The sequence below is a fragment of the Myodes glareolus genome, chromosome 14 (genome assembly GCF_982192425.1).
Source record: "Myodes glareolus chromosome 14, mMyoGla1.1, whole genome shotgun sequence".
Lineage (NCBI taxonomy): Eukaryota > Metazoa > Chordata > Mammalia > Rodentia > Cricetidae > Myodes > Myodes glareolus.
In genome coordinates, this window is record NC_142039.1 from 29,249,070 (window position 1) to 29,268,721 (window position 19,652).

General features: G+C 39.5%; 1 protein-coding gene across 4 annotated transcripts in view; it reads left to right on the forward strand.

Moving 5' to 3' along the window:
• Dip2c (DIP2 acetate--CoA ligase C (putative)) overlaps positions 1-19,652 on the forward strand; it is a 378,666-nt gene that overhangs the window by 284,184 nt on the left and 74,830 nt on the right. For all 4 annotated transcript variants that reach the window (XM_085699206.2, XM_085699207.2, XM_085699208.2 and 1 more), the window contains 3 exons: positions 11,515-11,654; positions 15,952-16,088; positions 16,760-16,968. In XM_085699206.2, coding sequence (XP_085555332.2) covers positions 11,515-11,654; positions 15,952-16,088; positions 16,760-16,968 — 486 coding nt within the window. The remainder of the gene's footprint in view (positions 1-11,514; positions 11,655-15,951; positions 16,089-16,759; positions 16,969-19,652) is intronic.

Here is a 19,652-nt window from a genome sequence, read left to right on the forward strand (position 1 = left end):
AGATGCCACAGGTTCTCATACTCTGTGGAAACAAAAGAAGAACCTCTTTTCCAAAGCAACATATCCTTAGACTCGAATTATAAAGTCAAGATATTTTATGTTGGTTTAACTTAGCAGGACATTCAATGAAATGTCCTTCTGTACTTAGCTCCTCCACAGTCAAAAAATTCAAAGAAAACACAGTAATAAACACAATCCAGACTCTCTGTGAATTTTCTATCTTTATGTGGCTTATTTTTCTTTACTCCTTTTAATCTATGCCTGTCTGTACTCTGTCTCTTTAAAGACTTTGTTTTATTTTTTTTCTAAACCATTTACTCTATACTCTTTATCTTCTCGCTCCCAAGCCTACGTACATTTTAAAAACACTGTGTATTGTTTATAGGACTTCTATGTCTGAATCTGTCTTATTGTGCATCTATAATTCTTTACTGAGCAGAAGTACTTCTTAAAATGCTAAGCGCTTCTTCCATTGCTAGGGGAAATATGGCACTGACTGCTTGCCCAGCACAGTCCAGCATGAGGAGCTGTTTGCTGCCACTGAGAGCCATGCTCATAGCCTCATTTCCAAGTATGCAGTGGGTCTATGTCGAGTCATTAAGCAGTTGTAGCATTCTGTTCACAAATCCTACTTAAATGCTCTATAGCTGGACTTCATGAAAGAGTCAGAGTTCACACTGGCAGCACGGCTCAGAAAGCCAGAATTTCAAAATGGTGTGACCTTTTTCTGCTATGGCTGGCTCAGGGAAACCTCTCTTAAAGGAGCTATGGCATGCCACCAGCAAGCAGCAAGCAGCAAGCAGCTGTGTTAAACTCTGTATTTTTGTATCTAGAATTCATTTTTAAGCCCCCTCAGGTTTTAAGTGGATTTTAGTCAACCATGTTGCTGCCAATTTGTTGGAGGACACCACTCATTTGTTCCCAGCTGCTTAGACCCAAAATAATCTCATAGAAACCATATTATTTAAATCACTGCTTGGCCATGTGATTACGTGGAATTGAACCTGGGTCCTCTGAAAGATCAGTCAGTCAGTCAGTGCTCTTGGTCATTGAACCATATCCCCACATGATATTTGCCTTTTTTGCTACATTGTGACAGTTTATTCAATTAAAAAATGTTTCTTAAGACTTTAATGACAGGATTCTGCTTCAGTACCCTGATACTAGCAAAGAAAAGTAATGATAATGTAAAAGAGCAATCCAAACGTAATTCCAGAGAAATATAAAGATGCTCCTGTCTCTAACAGCGACCTTCTGCTTTTTGAAAATCAAGTCACAAGATTAAAAACTGGGAGGAAATCAAGAGGAAAAAGACAACCAACGGGCAATGTGCCCCCATCTGATGTCCATCTAATAATGAAATCAAGTAGCTTCTCCCTAGGATGTCATCAGGAACACAGAGTTGTAAAAGGAAAAAAAAATAGTAAAACTAGTTCACAAATTAACATGATTATTTCAAGAGCTTAAATGACTGCTTAAAAAAAAAACAAAATTGGAGAACCATAGTTTCATTCTTAAAATACATGAAGGCCAGGCAGTAGCAGTGCTCACCTTTAATCCCATCACTCAGGGAAGCAGAAGCAGGTGGATCTCTGTGAGTTCAAGGTCAGCCTGGTCTACAGTGTTAGTACCAGGACAGCCAGAGGTACATAGAGAAACTCTGTCTCAAAAATAAATAAATAAATAAATAAATAAATAAATAAATAAATAAATAAAAAACCACAGGAAGATAAAGAACAATGTTTATAATTTTATATAAAAATTTCTGAAAAATATAAATATCTCATCACAAAATAATTTAGAGATAAAAATTGCTTTAATGCGAACCAGACTAAAGTAACACCAAGAGAGCCGTTATCTTCTGCTCACTTGTTCTGACCACAAGGATTCTGTTACTTACTGTCTTAGGGTTTCTTTTACTTTGAAGAGCAACTCTTATAAAGGAAAACATTTAATTGTTACTGGCTTACAGTTCAGAGGTTTTAGTTCATTATCATGGCAAGAGTCATGGTGACATGCTGGCTAGAGAAACAACTGAGAGGTCACATCCAGATCCAAAGGCAGCAGGAAGAATGAGTGAGGTACTTGGCGTGACTTGAGATGAAATCTCAAAGCCCACCCTCTGGTGACACACTTTTTCTAACAAGACAATACCCACTCCAAAAAGGCCACACTTGCAATAACACCACTCCCTATGAGTCTGTGGGGCCATTTTCATTCATACCACACCGTGAGTTAAATAAATTGCTGTCAGAAGCTTATTATGATAGAGAAGGAACATACACAAAGGAAAGAACCATGAGGAATTGACCTCCATGCTGTGCCTAGAATGGGTTGACTTTGTCGTTTCTGATCTTGTCACATAGATAGCTGCTAACACTTACAAAATAAACTATTTCCTACTGTTAGATTCTATCTTTTCAAGGTTCCACAACCTTCCCAAACACCACACCATCTGAGAACCAAGTGTTCAAACACAAGAGACTGTAAAACACATTTCACATTAAAAGTATAATAGCATGTATTAATCATATGAAAGTAAAGAAAGAAAGCTGCATTGAGTTGATAATGTACTGGTTTTACTTTGTAATTTCATTGTTCAAAATCATGGCTTTAGTTCTCTGTTGAATTTTATCATATCTTTCACACTAAACATTGAATTAGGGGATTTTTTTCACCTTGAATTTCTCCTTGCATTCTGAAATATTCCCCACAAATACTATTTGTTAAAATAAGTATCTGCTTTCTAACCTACAAAGCAAATGAATATATGGTGCTGTTAACTTATTATGAGCCATTTTGCTTCAGTTTAAAAAGAGCCCTGTATGCTCACATGCTCGTTCAGTCCCAGTCCAGCTGGCCTTGGTGAGCTCTCATTAGATCATTCCCCTTATATCAGTGGGTGAACGCACCCCTCGCGGTTCTGATTTCCTTGTTCATGTTCTCCCTCCATCTGCTCCTCATTTGGACCTTGGGGATCAGTCCAGTGCTCCAATGTGGGTCTCCGTCTCTATCTCCATCCATCGTACATACCTTATTCCTCTTTTTGGGTCTGGGTTACCTCACTCAGTAAAGCGTTTTCTATTTCCATCCATTTGCATGCAAAATTCAAGATGTCATTGTTTTTTACCGATGAGTAAAACTCTAATGTGGTATATGTCCCACACCTTCTTTAACCATTCTATTGTGATCAAACCGGAGTCTCTGAATGTGGCTGACATGGGGGCTGACTGAGAAGCCATTGACAATGGCATTGGGTCTTGTTTCGTCTGCATGTACTGGCTTTTTGGTATCCTAGTCTGTTTGGATGCTCACCTTCCTAGACCTGGAGGGAGGGGGGAGGAACTTGAACTTCCCACAGGGCAGGAAACCCTGACTGCTCTTAGCACTGGAGAGGGAGGAGGAGAGGGAGTGAGGGGAATGGGAGAGTATTGGGAGGAGGGGAGGAAGTGGAAATTTTTATAAATAAATAAAGAAGTAAATTTAAAAAAAAAAAAACAAAACAGAGCCCTGTAAAGAAGATTACAGGAGATACTCCTCATGTGCGTACTCTCTGGTCACCCAGGCACCTTAATGGTAGCTTACATCATCAGGAAAAAAAGCCTTCAGTAAAGTAATGGCTTTGTGATTCCAGAGTAAAGCAGCTGTCCTAGAAAAAGTACCTCCTTCCTGGTCCTGCTCAGCAGTTCTGAAAAAAAAACCCTCTTCAAGTGAGTTGCATGGTAGAATCTTTGTGATTGATTTACTCAAATCCCAGACATTTGCTCACAGAAACAGCATTATTGAAGCTACTTTGGACTATTTGCTACTTTGGACTACTTACATATACTTGGCTGGGTTCTAACTTGCTGTGTAGCCAAAGTTGGCCTTGAACTCCCTGTTCTTGAGCTTTCATTCTCTCATTCTCTGATTAGGGGTGATAGGTGCTACCATACTCAGGTGTATGAGCTACTTCAATACTACCAGGTAGCACACTTGTCTCTGGGGAGACATTTTTGAATTCCAGGGATGGAGCTACATCTTGCTGGCTGTCTCTGCATCAGTACCCTGGTCAGCTAGTCCCCTCTAGAGGTTATTGATCTCTGTGTGTCTCCATCTCCTTACTATTTATATACTGGCTTTGTAACTAGATTCTACTTGTGTGTCCTGGGGATGAAAAAGTACCTGCACCATAGACCTGTGTACATCTACTTTGAGTGTTTAAAAATATGCCTGATACGTAAGTGGAATTCAAGAAATCCTAGCTGCTTACCATTGTGTATATGTTCTGTAATAAACTGTTATGTGGAAATAGTGCAGTGAATATTATAGGCAAGGAGAAAGAAACATGTTATTTTTCTCATTTGCTTCCTCCCCAAATAACCTACTGTTTCTCAGTTGAGAATTTTTCTGTTGGAGATTACCTATGTACAATGAGAAAAATGAAAGACTTTTGTTTTCTCTCTTGCAACCAGTAAGTGAATGATAGGTGGAGGCAAGGCTTTGCAGATGTAGTCACCTTTACTCTATTAAGCCCTAGGAAAGGAATCATCATGACTGCTTGTTATTTACTTGCCTCTGTTTATTTTGTATTAATACTTTTTGAGGCTTGCCTGGCTGTGCTAGCTATTGGCAGTAGCAAACTCTCGTTTGAAATTTATAGTGGCTATTTCTTCAGGTATTATATAGCAAGATTATCTAATAGCTTATCAAATGCTTCACAGAAGTTGGAAATGCCATGGAAAGGAGAGGAAATGCTGGGCATTTAAGTAGTAAACGTGCAGGTTGAAGTCATTTACCTTAGAGCATATTTCTTATGAAGCCACAATGCCAAAGTTAAAATGCTGCTTTCTCTATTTCAGTTGCTTTTTATACGTTTTGCACTACTGTGTACAATGCATAGCTTTGTATTTTCCTCCTTCCATATCCAAGAGTCCTGGAAATTGCTGAACTCACTCTTCTTGAAGCTTGTTCTTCATAAACTCTCATTGCTGCAGTTTTGAGAATATTCTTCCACTTTTGAGCTGAGTCTGGAGGTTGACAAATGGGTCTTTGTCTTTATCAGCCATTGTTCAATTGGCTCATATTGATTATTGCAGTAAGTGTTTTGAATCTGTCTGGATTCTTCTTATCAGTACTATTTTTTTTCATTTCACCATCTCTTTATTTGTTTGGAGTATTGTTAGTTCCTTGAACAGTAAGTAATCGAAAAAGATCTAACTCTATTAATAATTCTTATGTTTTTATATGAAATGAACCTCCCTCCGTAAACTCATACATGCAAACACTTGGTTCCCAGTGAGTGGTGCTGTTCAAGAATATAATAGAATTATTAGGAAGTAGAGCCTTGCTGGAGAAAGTAAGTCACTGAGGGTGAACCTAGGACTTTCATATCCTGGCCCTGTTTCTTGTTCATTCACTGTCTGCTTCTGGACTATTGGTGGAAACCAACTGACCAGCCTTATACTCCTTCTGTCATTCCTTTTACATCAGGATGGGCAGAATTCCCCTGGAACTTGGAGCCAAAATAAATCCTTCCTCTCTTAAGTCAACAAAGATATTTATCACAGTAACAAATCACAGAAGCAAATCCACAACAATCATCACAACTGAATAAACACAACTGAAATAAGAAAGATAAATGCTACTTTCCTCAACTTAGGAAAAAAAATTAATTAATGCGAACTGCTGGGGGACAGCTGAGCACTATATTGAGAAGCAGATTCTTGAGGCTATCTGGGTTTAGCACCTGTTTCTGCTTTTAAACTATGGTCATAATCTAGAAATAACCTATTCTCTTCTCTGCTCAGGGTTACTATAAAAAGTGTATGAATACATATAAGTATAACTGCATGCATCCAGTGCTGCATACAGCTCTAATCAACAAGAAGATGCTAGTGTATTCCCATGTTCTCATTCTGTTAGAGGGGAGGCAGAGTCATATATTCATTTCGAAAGGCTTTAGAATTCCTTAACACTTTAAGTATAGATATTTGTTTTCTTATCTATATACGTATTTATCTTACACATATGTTTCCTGCTTAGAAAACTTGAGCTAATATGTTGAAGAGGGTGAATTACACTCCTCTCCTGCCTGGTGGGAGTACAACTGCTACAGCCACTTTGGAAATCAATATGACAGTTTCTCAGAAAAATGGGAATCAGTTTAACTCAAGACCCAGCTATACCAATTTTGGGCATATATCCCAAAGATGCTCAGTCATAGCACAAGGGCATTTGTTCACCATGTCTATAGCAGTATATTTCATAATAGCCAGAACCTGAAAATAGCATAGATGCCCCCTCCGTGGAAGAATGAATAAGGAAAATATGGTATATTTACAAAATGGAGTATTACTCAGCTGTAAAAAACAATGACCTCATGAAATTTGCAGGCAAATGAATGAAATTAGGCAAAATCATTCTGAGTGATGTTATCTAGACCAACATGGTATGTACTTACTCATAAGTGGATATTGGGAGTAAAGTACAGGATAACCAACCTACAACCCAGAGAGGCTAGGTAACAAAGAGTGTGCCCAAAGGGGGATGCATGGATCTTCCTGGGAAGGAGAAATGGAAGAAATCTCCTGGGTAAATTGGGGTGGAGGTGGAGGGATGGCGGTGGAATTTGAGGGGAGAGGGTTGGGGATGGGGCTGAGGGGGAGAGTAAGGAAAGACGTCATGATTGAGGTGGTGCATTTTGGGGTTAGGGAGAAACCTGATGCCAGTAAAACTTCTAGAAATCCACAAGGATGACCCCAGCTAAGACTCCTAGCAATGGTGGAGAGGGTGTCTGAACTGACCTTCTACTGTGACTACCCTAATTGTCATCAGAACGCCTCTACCCAGTAATGAATGGAAGCAGATACAGAGATCCACAGCCTGCACTAGACTGAGCTCCAGAGTCCTGCTGAAGAAAGCGGGGAGGGATTGTACAAGCCTGTGGAGTCATGGTCATGAGGGAGGAACTCACAGAGACAGCTATTCTGAGCTTCTTGCTGCTCATGGACTCTGAACCAACACATAGGGAGTCTGGATGGGACTAACCTAGGCCCTCTGAATGTGAATGATAGGCGTGTAACTTGGTCTGTTTGTAAGGCTCCTAGCAGTGACATTCGAATCTGTTCCTGATGCTTAGCTGTCTTTTGGGACCATGTTCCCCGCTGCTGGATCTATTACCCTGCCCAACCTTGATGCACAGGGAGGAGCTCAATCCTGCCTCAACTTGATGTGCCCTGCTTTGTTCAAACCCATGGAAGGCCTGTATGGAGATGGAGTAGGAGTGGGTGCCAAGAAGGGTAGATGGGAGTAGGGAGGAGGAACGGAAGGAGAAGGGAGGAGGGGAGACTTTGGTTAGTATGTAAAATAAATGAAAAAGATAATTAGATGAAATAAAGTAAAAAAACTTACAAAAATTGAGCTAAAATAAATGACTCTGTGTTACTATTGTTAAATACTACATATCAATTAAGACAGCTGGATTCATTAATACAGCACATACAGTGATGTGCCTGTACATACCTACAGAGTACATGCTCATGTGGAAAGATCCAGAGATGTATTTGTGTGAAACTATGTTGCAGAATATGCATATTATGATTTTGTTTCTCATTGAAATGTGTTTACATTTGCACATAATTTATATTTACTTTCGTGTTAGAGTCCAGAGATATACATAAGCATGTGAATAGGTTACTGGTTGGGGAGGGTAGAACTGGAGAACAGGTAAAACATTAAGAATTTTGCCAGTTGTGCTCCGTGGTCTGACTAGATTTTGCTAAGAATGTGGTTGAGTGTAGCTCATGGATTTGCATTTAAATAGGCATCTAAAGCTGCAGTCAGCTAAGATGTACATTGTATCCTAATGATGGAACAGGGAAATCATCCAGATGAGAGGCCAGTACTGTTTAAGATCATGAAGTCTACTCTGAAGCCTACCAGTTGCTTGGAAAATTAGCATATGTTATGGTTAATAATTATTGTCACTTTGATTAGATTTAGAACCTCATAGGACAGAAACCTCTGGGCATGTCTGTGAGGAAGTTTCTAGGTTGGGTTAGTTGCAGTGGGAAGACCCTCTATGGACAGCACCATCCATAGATGGTGTAAAGACTTAGAGTGAATAAAAGGAGAAAGCAATCTAAGTACAAGTATTCATCTCACCAGTTCCCAACTCCAGATGCAGTGTAATCAGCTGCCTTACATATATTGCCACGCCTTCCCCACTATGGTAGACTGTACTCTAAAACCATAAGCCAGGATAAACTATTTCTGATGTTGATTTTGTAGGGTACTCTGTCACAGCAACAAGAAATATGTCTGTACCTTAAATTTTTAATCTGAAAACGAGGCAAATAGTACCTATATAGGTTTGCTATAGAGATTTGAATAAGTATACCTTTGTATATACATCTCTTAGCATTTCTGGACTTGAAAGACATCAGAGTATTATATTTGCAGTCAGTAAGAAGAAGCCATTAGGAACATCAGGTTTCACGAAGAAGTTGAGAGGCAGGTGGAGTGATAGAGATATAGAAGGTAGATAGAATTCATAAGCATTTCCTCATTCCTTTGGCTTGCATTTAGTAAGGAAGAAAACTCTGGGGCCTTTTCTTCTGCCAAGCAAGGGCATCTATCATATATAATATGTAGTAATAGACTATGTTAAAACAGGATTAATATTAATTACTTCTGAAACAGTTAAAACTTAAGATACTTAATACACTTTTTAAATATCTATCTATCTATGTATCTATGTATGTATGTATGTATGTATGTATGTATGTATGTATGTATCTATCTATCTATCTATCTATCTATCTATCTATCTATCTATCTACCTTGCTTTTCGGGACAGGGTTTCTCTGTGTAGCTTTGGTGCCTGTCCCGGAACTAGCTCTTGTAGACCAAGCTGGCAGAGAGATCCGCCTGCTTCTGCCTCCCAAGTGCTGGAATTAAAGGCATGCGCCACCACCATCCAGAACATTTATTAATTTTTTCAACTATTATTAAATGTAGATGTTGCAACTAAGATGACAAAGCACATACTATTGGACTTTAAAAGTATGCCACCCTCTTGGCTTCAGATTTGCAGAGCCTGCTGTTACTAAGTGTGCTCATGATTGTCAGAACCAGCGAAAGATGTTGCTTCTATGTAACTTTCTCCCCTTTATTACTAAGAATATCTAAGAATTACTAAGAATTACTAAGATTAAGTATTAATGTCTTAGGCTGCCATAACAAAGAAGTGCAGCTGGTTGCCTTTAAAAATCAAAAAATGAGTTGATTCTCTCCTCCTGGAGTCCAAAGCCCAAAGTCAAGGTTTGGGCAGAATTGTTCCTTCTAGAGAACCTGGGAGTGCACCCTTCAATTGCTGGAGGTAGCCAATAGCTGGGGCATCCTTCTCTCTTGCCTATGTTCTTTGGATCTCTTAAAGACATCTGTAATTAGATTTAAGATCTACACATAGCTAGTATAACCCTATTTTGCTGTGTATGGGAAGGTTTTGTTTCCAGATAAGGTTAGCATAGGTACCAGAAGGGCTGTCCTTGAGGGTAAGCAATTTAACATTTTTTTATTGTTGGGGCAGTGTCCCATGTATCTTAGACTGGTGTTGGACTTGCTATATGTAGCCAAGTATGACTTTGAACTCCTGATTCTCTTGCCTCCACCTCCAAAGTGCTGAAATTGCAAACATATGCCATGACACCCAGTTTATGCAGAACTAAGGATTGTGTGGTCTAGGCAAACACTGTTCCAACTGAGCTACTTCCCCAGCTTCAATCCTATGTTTTTTAATTCCTTTTTGCTCATCGTATCTTTGTAGAGTGTTATCATAGAGTAGGAAAGGATGGTGGGGCTCCTGAGGGCTGTGTTTTTTTTTTTTCATTTTAGAGTTTTGGTTTGTTGAAGTCTTCAGCAAAGGGCAAGGAAATAACAGCTATGCAGTTTTGTGAGCTTACTGATTCCAGACAGTTTCATGTAGGCTTTATTATTTAGGCAAATGTTCTTAGTTGATTAGTATTAGCCTTATTAATTCTTCTAAGTAGAATAATTGTATTTCTTGATCCTTTGTGTTTCCCAACTACTCGATACAACAACTTCTTTTGCAAATTTTAACTTTATTCTTTCCCATATTTTAACTTGTATTTCTTTAGCTTCTTTATAAACCTTCACAGTATTCTAATGTTAAACCATAAACTCGTGTTTATAGACCAATGTAGAGATTTTAAAACTCTGTTAAAGATTTTCCCATGGAAAATTATAGAAACAGGGCCAGTGAGACTGCTCAATAGATAGAGGTATTTTCCATTAAACCTAACACCACAAGTTTGATCTCTGGGATCCACACAGTGGAAGAAGTCCTCTACATGCAGATTATAGCACACACATGCTGCCATGCAAACACAGAATTGTTAAAATATAGCAAAAATTAAGAAAATTTTGGAAAAAAGTGTGAGGTTTACCAAAATTGTGATCTTTAACTTAGTGAATATAGAATCTAATTGTTGAAGTGTATAATCTTGTACTTTTTTTAGTACAATGATTTATCAAATTTTATTGCTAGGTTCTTCTCCAAGGATAGAATACAGAAATGAATAACCTACCTGCTTGTTCTTAGGAGTTTGATGAAGGAAGGCTTACATGTAGTTCAAGTCTCTGGAAATGGGAGCAATAAGCAGATGTATTTTTATTAGGCTGGTTAATTCTAGTCTCATAATTGAGAAACTCTCTGAAGAGTGTGTATGTATGTGTGTCTACTGGAAAAATGTTCCAGGTAGAGGAAGGAAGAAAACAATGAGAACCCCCATAGTGAGTATCAATGGGGGTCTTGGAGAGAGGTGTTTGAAGACCAGGGAGTTACAAAGGTCTAAGTTCTTGGAGCCTGCTGATGACAGCAGAGATAAAAACATGGTCATCATTTCAGAACTGTGCGTTGTCTAAAATCCATATACTTCCTAAACCATAAAGAGTTTTTACAGCATACCTGTCATCTAAGTCATTGTCCTACCTAGCATGGCTTAGTATAGATCTTAGATTCTTGCATTTGAAATTAAGGTTAAGCTTAGACAGCATACATCTGAATTGAAACTGATCAGCCAGGATGCCCACCTTTTCTGTTCCCTGAACTTATGATATATATTCTTAGGATTGTTGCTCTCTCTCATTCACCATTTACAAGACTTGGGAACCAGACCTCAGAGAGCAGAAAAGACATCACGGGTCACTAGATTTATTTATTTTGACCTGTGTCCTGAGGGAGTATCAGGAGAGTAGAGGATTTAGTGCTGCCTCCACATTCTAAGGCATTTTTAGCCTGGGAACTCTGGGGTCAATTCCTGGGTAGAACTAACACTGCATTAAACAGGAGGCAAATGCTCCTCAGTGCTGGCACAGATGGTAGCCAGCTTCCTCTCCAGAAGATCCCTACCTATACCTGGTATATGTGTAATTGTATTTGTGAAGATGTGTACATTTAAAAGTAGAATGGTTTGTTTACTTGAACATACTCAACAAAAACTACCCTTTTAGGCCCACAGATGACAGCAACCAACCACCAGGGCGGGGTGTGCTATCCATGCATGGGCTGACCTATGGTGTGATCCGTGTGGATTCAGAGGAGAAGCTGTCTGTGCTCACAGTGCAGGATGTTGGCCTTGTCATGCCTGGAGGTGAGTACAGCCCTGGGGTGTTGTCTTTCTTTCATTCTCTATTGTTGCAATAAAACACAATTATAAACAGCTTGGGAATAAAAGGTTTTATTTGGTTTATCTATTCTGGGTTACATTTCATTTAGGGAAGCCAAGGTAGGAACTCAAACAGGGCAGGAACTGACACAGAGGCTATGGAGAAGTGCTTTGTATTGTCTTGCTCCCTTAGGCTTGCTCAATCTGCTTTCTTATAGAAACAAGGACCATCAACCCAGGGGTGTTCCACCCGCAATGGGCTGGGCCCTCCCACATCAATCAATGATTAAGAAAATGCCCTGATGACTTGCCTACAGCTGAATCTTACTGAAACATCTTCTTAATTGAGGTTCCCTCCTTTCAGATGACTGTAGCTTATGTCAAGTTGGTATAAAACCAGCCAGCAGAGGTATGAAGTAGGCAGTCCTAGCATGGCCTTCTGACTCATCTGTTAGTATATGCTTTTTGAACACAGGTTAGCATTATTTTTTCCTATCCATCCCATTTCCCTTTGTATGGCATCTTGGGTTCAACACTGAAACTCCTAATATTTGGTTTTTCTCTGGTTAATCTTCAGACACTAAAATCAATGTTCTCTCTTCCAAGAAAAGGGAACCAAAAATATTTATAAAGCTGGTGAAAGACATCTCTCCTCTGGAACCCTTTTCTCCAGGAAGGCATTATGGACTGACTCTGTCTGTACTCCTACACTGGTCCTGAGCTGCTTCCTTTTTTGCAACTCAGATCGTCTATTTAGTCATCCTAATTGATGCCTCAGCCCAGAATGGACACCATAGCTCGGCCTCATGGAAGGCTTTGAGCAGTATGTATGAAACCTGAGGAATGAGAGGTTTTGTTAGGTGTGAAGCTACTGTTTAGCATGAAAGCAGTATAGGGAGTCACTTGTTTGAAGAAACACTGTGTCATATCCTCACCTTCCTCTCCAGCCCCTCCAGCCCCTCATATAATGTACCTTGGGGCTTCTGAGCCACATTCTTGTTTGTTGAATGTTGTTCTCGATTCCTGTCTCACAGGGTCACCTTTATCAGCATATTTCTTCTCAATTTCTGTCTTCCAGCATGGAGCCATGTTGCTGCTTTCTCAAATTGAGGTTCTGTGTAGAATCTAGGCCTCCTCCTTTGAAGTCCCTCCATGCTCCTTCACACAATAGAGTGGCAAGACCATGCTTGAACAGCACTCATTGTTATATGTCTAATATACTGCATAATCATATATAGCCTATTAGCTTCCCTTGGCATCTTGGGTAGAATCTGAGTGCTAGGACAAAACCTAGTGGGTAAAAGGCCTCACTGTCCTCTTGGAATCACAGAGAGATGGATTTTTCACACTGCCTCTCTATAACAATAAAGAGTACAGGGATGGTCTTTCAGTTTGCCTAGTTCAAAGCATAACAGAAATAAAGCCTGTCTCTTGTGCTCCTAATTTTCTATAGCTTTATAACTGTTTCCATTCCACCTCCTGTCATGAAAGCGCTTCTAGAGTCAGAGCAACTTAGGTCTCCAAACTCCAAATTCAGGCTGTCCCAGATTCATTTCCCACTTCCCAGGATTAGCCAGGCCACCTAGCTCTGTTGTTTTATTTTACATAGTCAAGCAAACTAGTTTTTAAGCAAATGGATTCCCATGCTGGAGGCATAAAAAGGTTTAGGTGCCATAACAATGAAAAAAATATATCTGTCCACTCAAGTCACCTATAGCACCACAGGTTTCTTTTCAGAAATCTTTTTTTTTCTTTTCAGAAATTTCTATTCAGAAATATTCCATAGTGTAGAATCATATCATAGAAACACACCCCCATCCATGCCTACTTGTATATTGTCTTTCTTGGATTTGGGCTTTTTAAATGCAGTGATAGAATATAGAACACCATATTTTGTGTCTTATATTAATTTTCAAGCACATAAAGAACTTGTTTTTTTTCCATGTAGTGCAGTATTGCACAGCTTGAATGCATAATAATTTATGCTTTCCACAGTTGGGGAAGTTGTACTTTTGCTGCATTTTGATGTGAAGGACCACATCTGAGTTTCATTCTACAAGGGTATGGGAATATAATGAAAAATTTCTCTTAAGTGAAGTGGTTTTTTATTGTTATTAGGAATCTCACATATACATAAGCAGTTTTGATCAAATCTACCCCCATTTTTTTCTCTGCAATTCCTTCCCTATGTCCCCAGTTCTCCCCGCTTCACCCCCAACTTTATGTGCCCTCTCTCTTTAAATTTTTTTTATGTGTAGGAGTGTTTTGCCTGTATGTGTGTCTGTGCACGATATGTGTGTCTGGTGCCCAGGGAAGCTACAAGTGGATGTTAGATCTCTTTGGATCGGAGTTACAGATGCTTGTGAACCATTATGTGGGTCCAGGTAATCAATCTTGGGTCATCTGCAAGAGCAGCTAGTGCACTTAATATTTGGCCATCATTCCAGTTACCTCTTTTTTAAACCCACTGAGCCTACTTAGTGCTGTCTATGTGCTCATGAGTATAGGGTCATCATGAGCAACCTTTTGGAAACTTCATTTTTAAAGAAAAACTTACTCTTCCTCCTTCCTGTATCAACCATCAGTTGTAAATAGCTTCTCAGCTAGGGGTGGAAATTCATAAGCCTCTTCCCCATCCACGCTGGGATTTTGGTTGGCTTAATCTTAGTTGAAGGTCTGTCTGTGTCTGCTTCAAGGGCAGCATGCCCACATCATTTTGATTATATTCAGCTGTTTCCAGAAAGTCTGGCAATGATGGGTGATATTCCTACTTTCTCTCTGCCTTTCCCATCAAACTTCTTGATGTTTTCTAGTTTGAAAATTGAAGACACTTTGGTCTACTTTTAGTTTTGTTGCTTGTGTTTTCTGCTACTCGAAATTGAACATACACCCTTACACATTAGGCACATATTCTATCATTGAGCTGCCTCCACAGCCTTTTTTGTACATTTTGGTGTTTTGTTTTGTTTTGTTTCTTGAAACAGACAGGGTCTCTCTATGTAGCCCTGGATGTCTCAGAACTCTATGTAAACTAGGCTGACTTTGAACTTGAAGACTTGCCTGCCTCTGCTACTTGAATGCCGGCATTAAAGGCCTGTGATACAATGTCTGGCCCTTTCCTGTACATTTTATTTTAAGGCAAGGTCTTACTAACTTCACTAGACTGATCTCAAACTCACTCACTGCAAGACTCTGCTTTTTGGTGTAGTTTGGGTGTATATTTTTCTTATTGTGAGCAAGTTTAACTTTTCATGTTTCTGTTGATACTATTTCTTAGATGTAATGCCAGCCTCTGGAGGTTATAGAATTTCTAAACACTCATCTGTCACTGGCTATAAAACATCACTTACCTAAGACACTAGACCTCTGGCCCCCTAGTCAGGCTTATGGTTTATAGTGGTGGTAGGTAGGATGGTGAAGTTGCATAAACATAAGTAAGTATGTGAGTCACAGATTAATGCGATTTTAGCATTGTTATATGTGTGCATAAAAAAGGCTGGAGGGGTAGGGCTCAGGTGACAAAGTGCTTATTGTATAAACATGATCAGAATTTGGATCCCCAGTACTCCTTTAAAAATCTGCCACAGCCGTGAAATCCTGCTGCTCAGAGATGTTGAAGGTAGAAACAAGTAAACCCATGAAGCTCACTGGCCAGATAACATAGGTGAAGTGATGAGCTCCAGGTTCAGAAAGGGAACCTGTTTCAAAAGAAAATATGGTTGAAGAATAAGCAGAGAACACACAAGACATGACTTCTGGCCTTTTCATATGAGTGTGTCACACATACTGAGTGCCAAAACCTTTAAGTGGTATTCTCTGAAGGATTGTATACAACAGGTAATTTAAACCAAGGCGTAAGATTTATGTAGGACACTGGAGGGTTTAAATTCTGCTTTCAACCTAGAGAAGCTTTGGAAGACTTGAGAACAAATACCTGTGCTGGTTCATTTGCAGGGATGTGTTTTGGAACTTTCAGCAGTTCCTCTGGTACATGTATAGTAAATGACTCTGACACATCCCAAGTATCATCTCATATGTAAATGGCACACAGTCTTTCCCTCTTAAATATAATTTTCATATTAAAATTAAAGTAATTAAAATGATTAGTATGATAATGGAATCTAACATTTTGCTTCAACATGAAAAGTTGCAACTCTTAGAGAAAATGGAATTTTATTCATGGTGGTATTTCTATTCATTTGTGCCCCCATTGATATTGTGGATTTATTAATTTCTCTCCTCCTTACTCATGCTCTCCTTGTGCCTTTTATTTTGCCTTTAGCCATCATGTGTTCAGTGAAACCAGATGGTATTCCTCAGTTGTGCAGGACAGATGAAATTGGGGAGCTTTGTGTCTGTGCAGTTGCCACAGGAACATCATATTATGGTCTCTCCGGCATGACCAAGAACACCTTTGAGGTAGGTTGATGGCAAAATTCCTTCTTTCAACTCTTTCCTTGGCTCTGCCCTAACAGTTTTGCCAGGGTTTCAGAAACAGAATTCATTAAGATGATTTCCCCAAAGAACATTCATATTAGTTAGACTGGTGGGCTTTTTCTCACTATATTTTTGTTTTTGATAATTGAGTCATCAGCATTATTCTAATCTTTTAGCTGGTATCCAGAAAGAATAAACAGTCTCTTTAAAATGTAGTTTTTATTTGTTGTTTTTTACATGTGACAGATAAATGATGAAAAACCACATATGTGATAGAAGAACGTGTGCATAGGTGTGTTGGTAAATGTCCTCACTCAGGAAGTCAACCGGCCATTCTGCACAGTCTTGTAGCATAGACTAGACTTTACTACTAGAAGAACCTGAAAAATGTGAATAATAATTTCAGTGACGTAGTGAGCTCTCTGGTATGATCAGAGTTGTATCTCCTAAGTTATTCAAAATCCAGTCTAATTTACAACAAATATTGAACATCACACCATGTTTATAGAATGTCAAACAAAGTCACTACAACCTCATGCTGACAGAGTTCTAAGAGGTAAGAAAGTAAACTTGATCTCTTTCTAGAGAAGTGGTAAGACTGTAGACCCTGCTTAACCCTTTGAGTTGGCCTAATTAAAGCCTTGTTTCCCTAGGTATTTCCCATGACAAGCTCCGGGGCTCCAATCAGTGAATACCCATTCATAAGGACAGGTTTGCTGGGATTTGTTGGTCCTGGGGGCCTTGTCTTTGTGGTGGGTAAGATGGACGGCTTGATGGTAGTCAGTGGACGAAGACACAATGCCGATGACATCGTAGCCACAGCCTTGGCTGTAGAGCCCATGAAGTTTGTCTATAGAGGAAGGTTAGTGGTACTTGTCTACTAATTAAATACTTACTTTTGGTATAGTTTGTTTCCTAGTTAGAGTTACTATTGCTGTGATGGAACACCATGATGTAAAGCAACTTGGAGAGGGAGTTTATTTGGCTTACTCTTTCACAGTACTGTTCATCATCGATAAAAGTCAGGACAAGAACTCATACTGAGCACAAAGAACCTGGAGGCAGGGTCTGATACAGAGGCCATGGAGGAGTGCTGCTTGTTGGCTTTGCTGCTGCTTTTTTTTCCTCCTTCTTCTCTCATATATTATATCCCAACAGCAGTTTCCTTCCACTCTTCCCAATCTTGTCCCCCATCACCTGCCCTCTCCCCCATATCTACTCCTCCGTTTCTCTAGAAAAAAACTCCCAAGGATATCAACCAAATACGGAATAAAAAGTCACAGTAAGACTAGGCACAAACCCTCAAATCGAGGCTGGACAAAACAGCGCCGTAGGAAGGAAGGTTCCCAAGAGAGAGAAAAGAATCAGAGACATCCTCCACTCCTATTGTTAGGAGTCCCACAAGAACACCAAGCTACACATCCATAAGCAGAGGACCTAGATAAGATCCCTCCAGGGTCCATTATTATTGCTTCAGTCTCCGTGCACACCTATGAGCCCTGCTTAGTTGATTCTGTAGGCCATGTTCTCATGATATCCTTGGTTTTTCTGACTCTTGCAATCCTCACCCCAACCCCTTCTGCAGGGTCCCCTTGACTCTGCCTAGTGTTTGACTGTGGGTCTCTGCATCTGCTCCCATCAGTTGCGGGATGATGCTTTTCTAATGACTATTGGGGTAGGCACCAATCAGTAAGTATAGCAGAATAGCATTAGTTATGATATCATCAGTTTTTTTCCCCAGTCATATTTGGTTCTATCCTGGGTCTCTAGGTTGTTCAATCTCTGGTTCCTGATCATCCAGACAGTGTCAGACATGGGCTTTCTCTTGTGGTGTGGGCCTCAAGTTTCTCAGGCATTGCTTGGGCATTCCCACAAGTTTTTCACTACCCATTACCCCAGCACATCTTGGAGGCAGGACACATCATAGGTTGAAGGTTTTATGACTAGGATGGTATCCTATTCTCACTGATGGAAGCCTTGCCTGATTGTAGATGGCTAGTTCAGGCTTCGTAGCACCCATTGCTAAGATTCTTCACTAGGGTCATTCTCAAAGATTCCAGGGAGTTTCCACTGCACTGGGTTTCCACATTTCCTCATATGCTACCCCCCCCCACAAATGCCAGCCCTCTCTCCAATTACTCATTCCCCCCCACCATACCCTGTCTTATCCCTCCTATTCCCATTCTCACCCACCCCAAATCTACTTGAAAAAGCTCGTCTGTTTCCTCTTCCCAGGGAGATGCATGCATCCCTCCCTTGAATCCTTCTTGTTACCTAGTCTCTCTGGGTCTATGGATTGTAGCATGGTTATCCTTTACTTCATTGCTAATATCCACTTGTAGGTGAGTACATACCATGTTTGTCTTTCTGGGCCTAGGTTTCCTCACTCAGGATAACTTTTTCTAGTTCCATCCATTTGCCTTCAAATTTCCTGATGTCATTTTTTGAAGCAGATGAGTAATACTCCATTGTTTAAATATATTTTTTCTTTATCCATTCTTTGTTTGAGGAGCATCTAGGTTGATTACAGTTTCTGGCTATTATGAATAAAGCCACTATGAACATAATTGATCAGGTGTCATAGAGATAGACTGGAGTATCCTTTGGTTATATGTCCAAGAGTGGTATAGCTGTGTCTTGAGGTAGCTCAGTTTCCAATTTTCTGAGGAACCACCATATTGATTTCCATAATAGCTGTATAAATTTTCACTCTTTCCAGCAATGAAGGAATGCTCTCCTTGCGCCACATCCTCTTCAGCATAAACTGTCACTTGTGTTTTTGATCTTAGCCATTCTGACAGGTGTAAGATAAAATCTCCAAGTCATTTTAATTTGCATTTCCCTGATGGTTAAATATGTTGAATATTTCTTTATGTGTTTCTCAGTCATTTGAGAGTCCTCTGTTGAGAATTCTCTGTTTAGATGTGTACCCCATTTTTTATTTGGAGTTTTTGATTTATTTATATCTCATTTATTGAGCTCTTTACATACTTTGGGTATTAGCCCTCTGTTGGATGTGGAGTGGTGAAAACCTTTTTCTCATTCTGTAGACTGTGATTTTGTTCTATATGGTGTTCTTTGCCTTACAGAAGCTTTTTAGTTTTGTGAGATCCCATTTATTTATTAATTGTTGATCTTAGTGCCTGCATTATTGGTGTTCTTTTCGGGAAACTGTCTCCTGTGTCAATTTGTTCAAGGCTGTGCCCCATTTTGTCTTCAATCAGGTTCAGTGTATCTGATTTATGTTGAGGTATTTGATCCACTTGTACTTGAGTTTTGTATAGGGTGATAGATATAGATCTGTTTGCATTTTCTACATGCAGATATCTAGTTTAACCAGTGCCATTTGTTGAAGATGTTTTCCTTTATCTTTTGTATATTTCTGGCTTTTTTATCAAAAGTATGTGTGTATTTATGTCTAATCTTTGATTCCTCTTAACACAGCTTTCATTGTGCCCCAAAGGTTTTGATACAGTATGCATTCATTTTCATTGAATTCCTAGAAGTTCTTAATTTCTTCTTATTTCTGCCTTGACCCAGTAGATA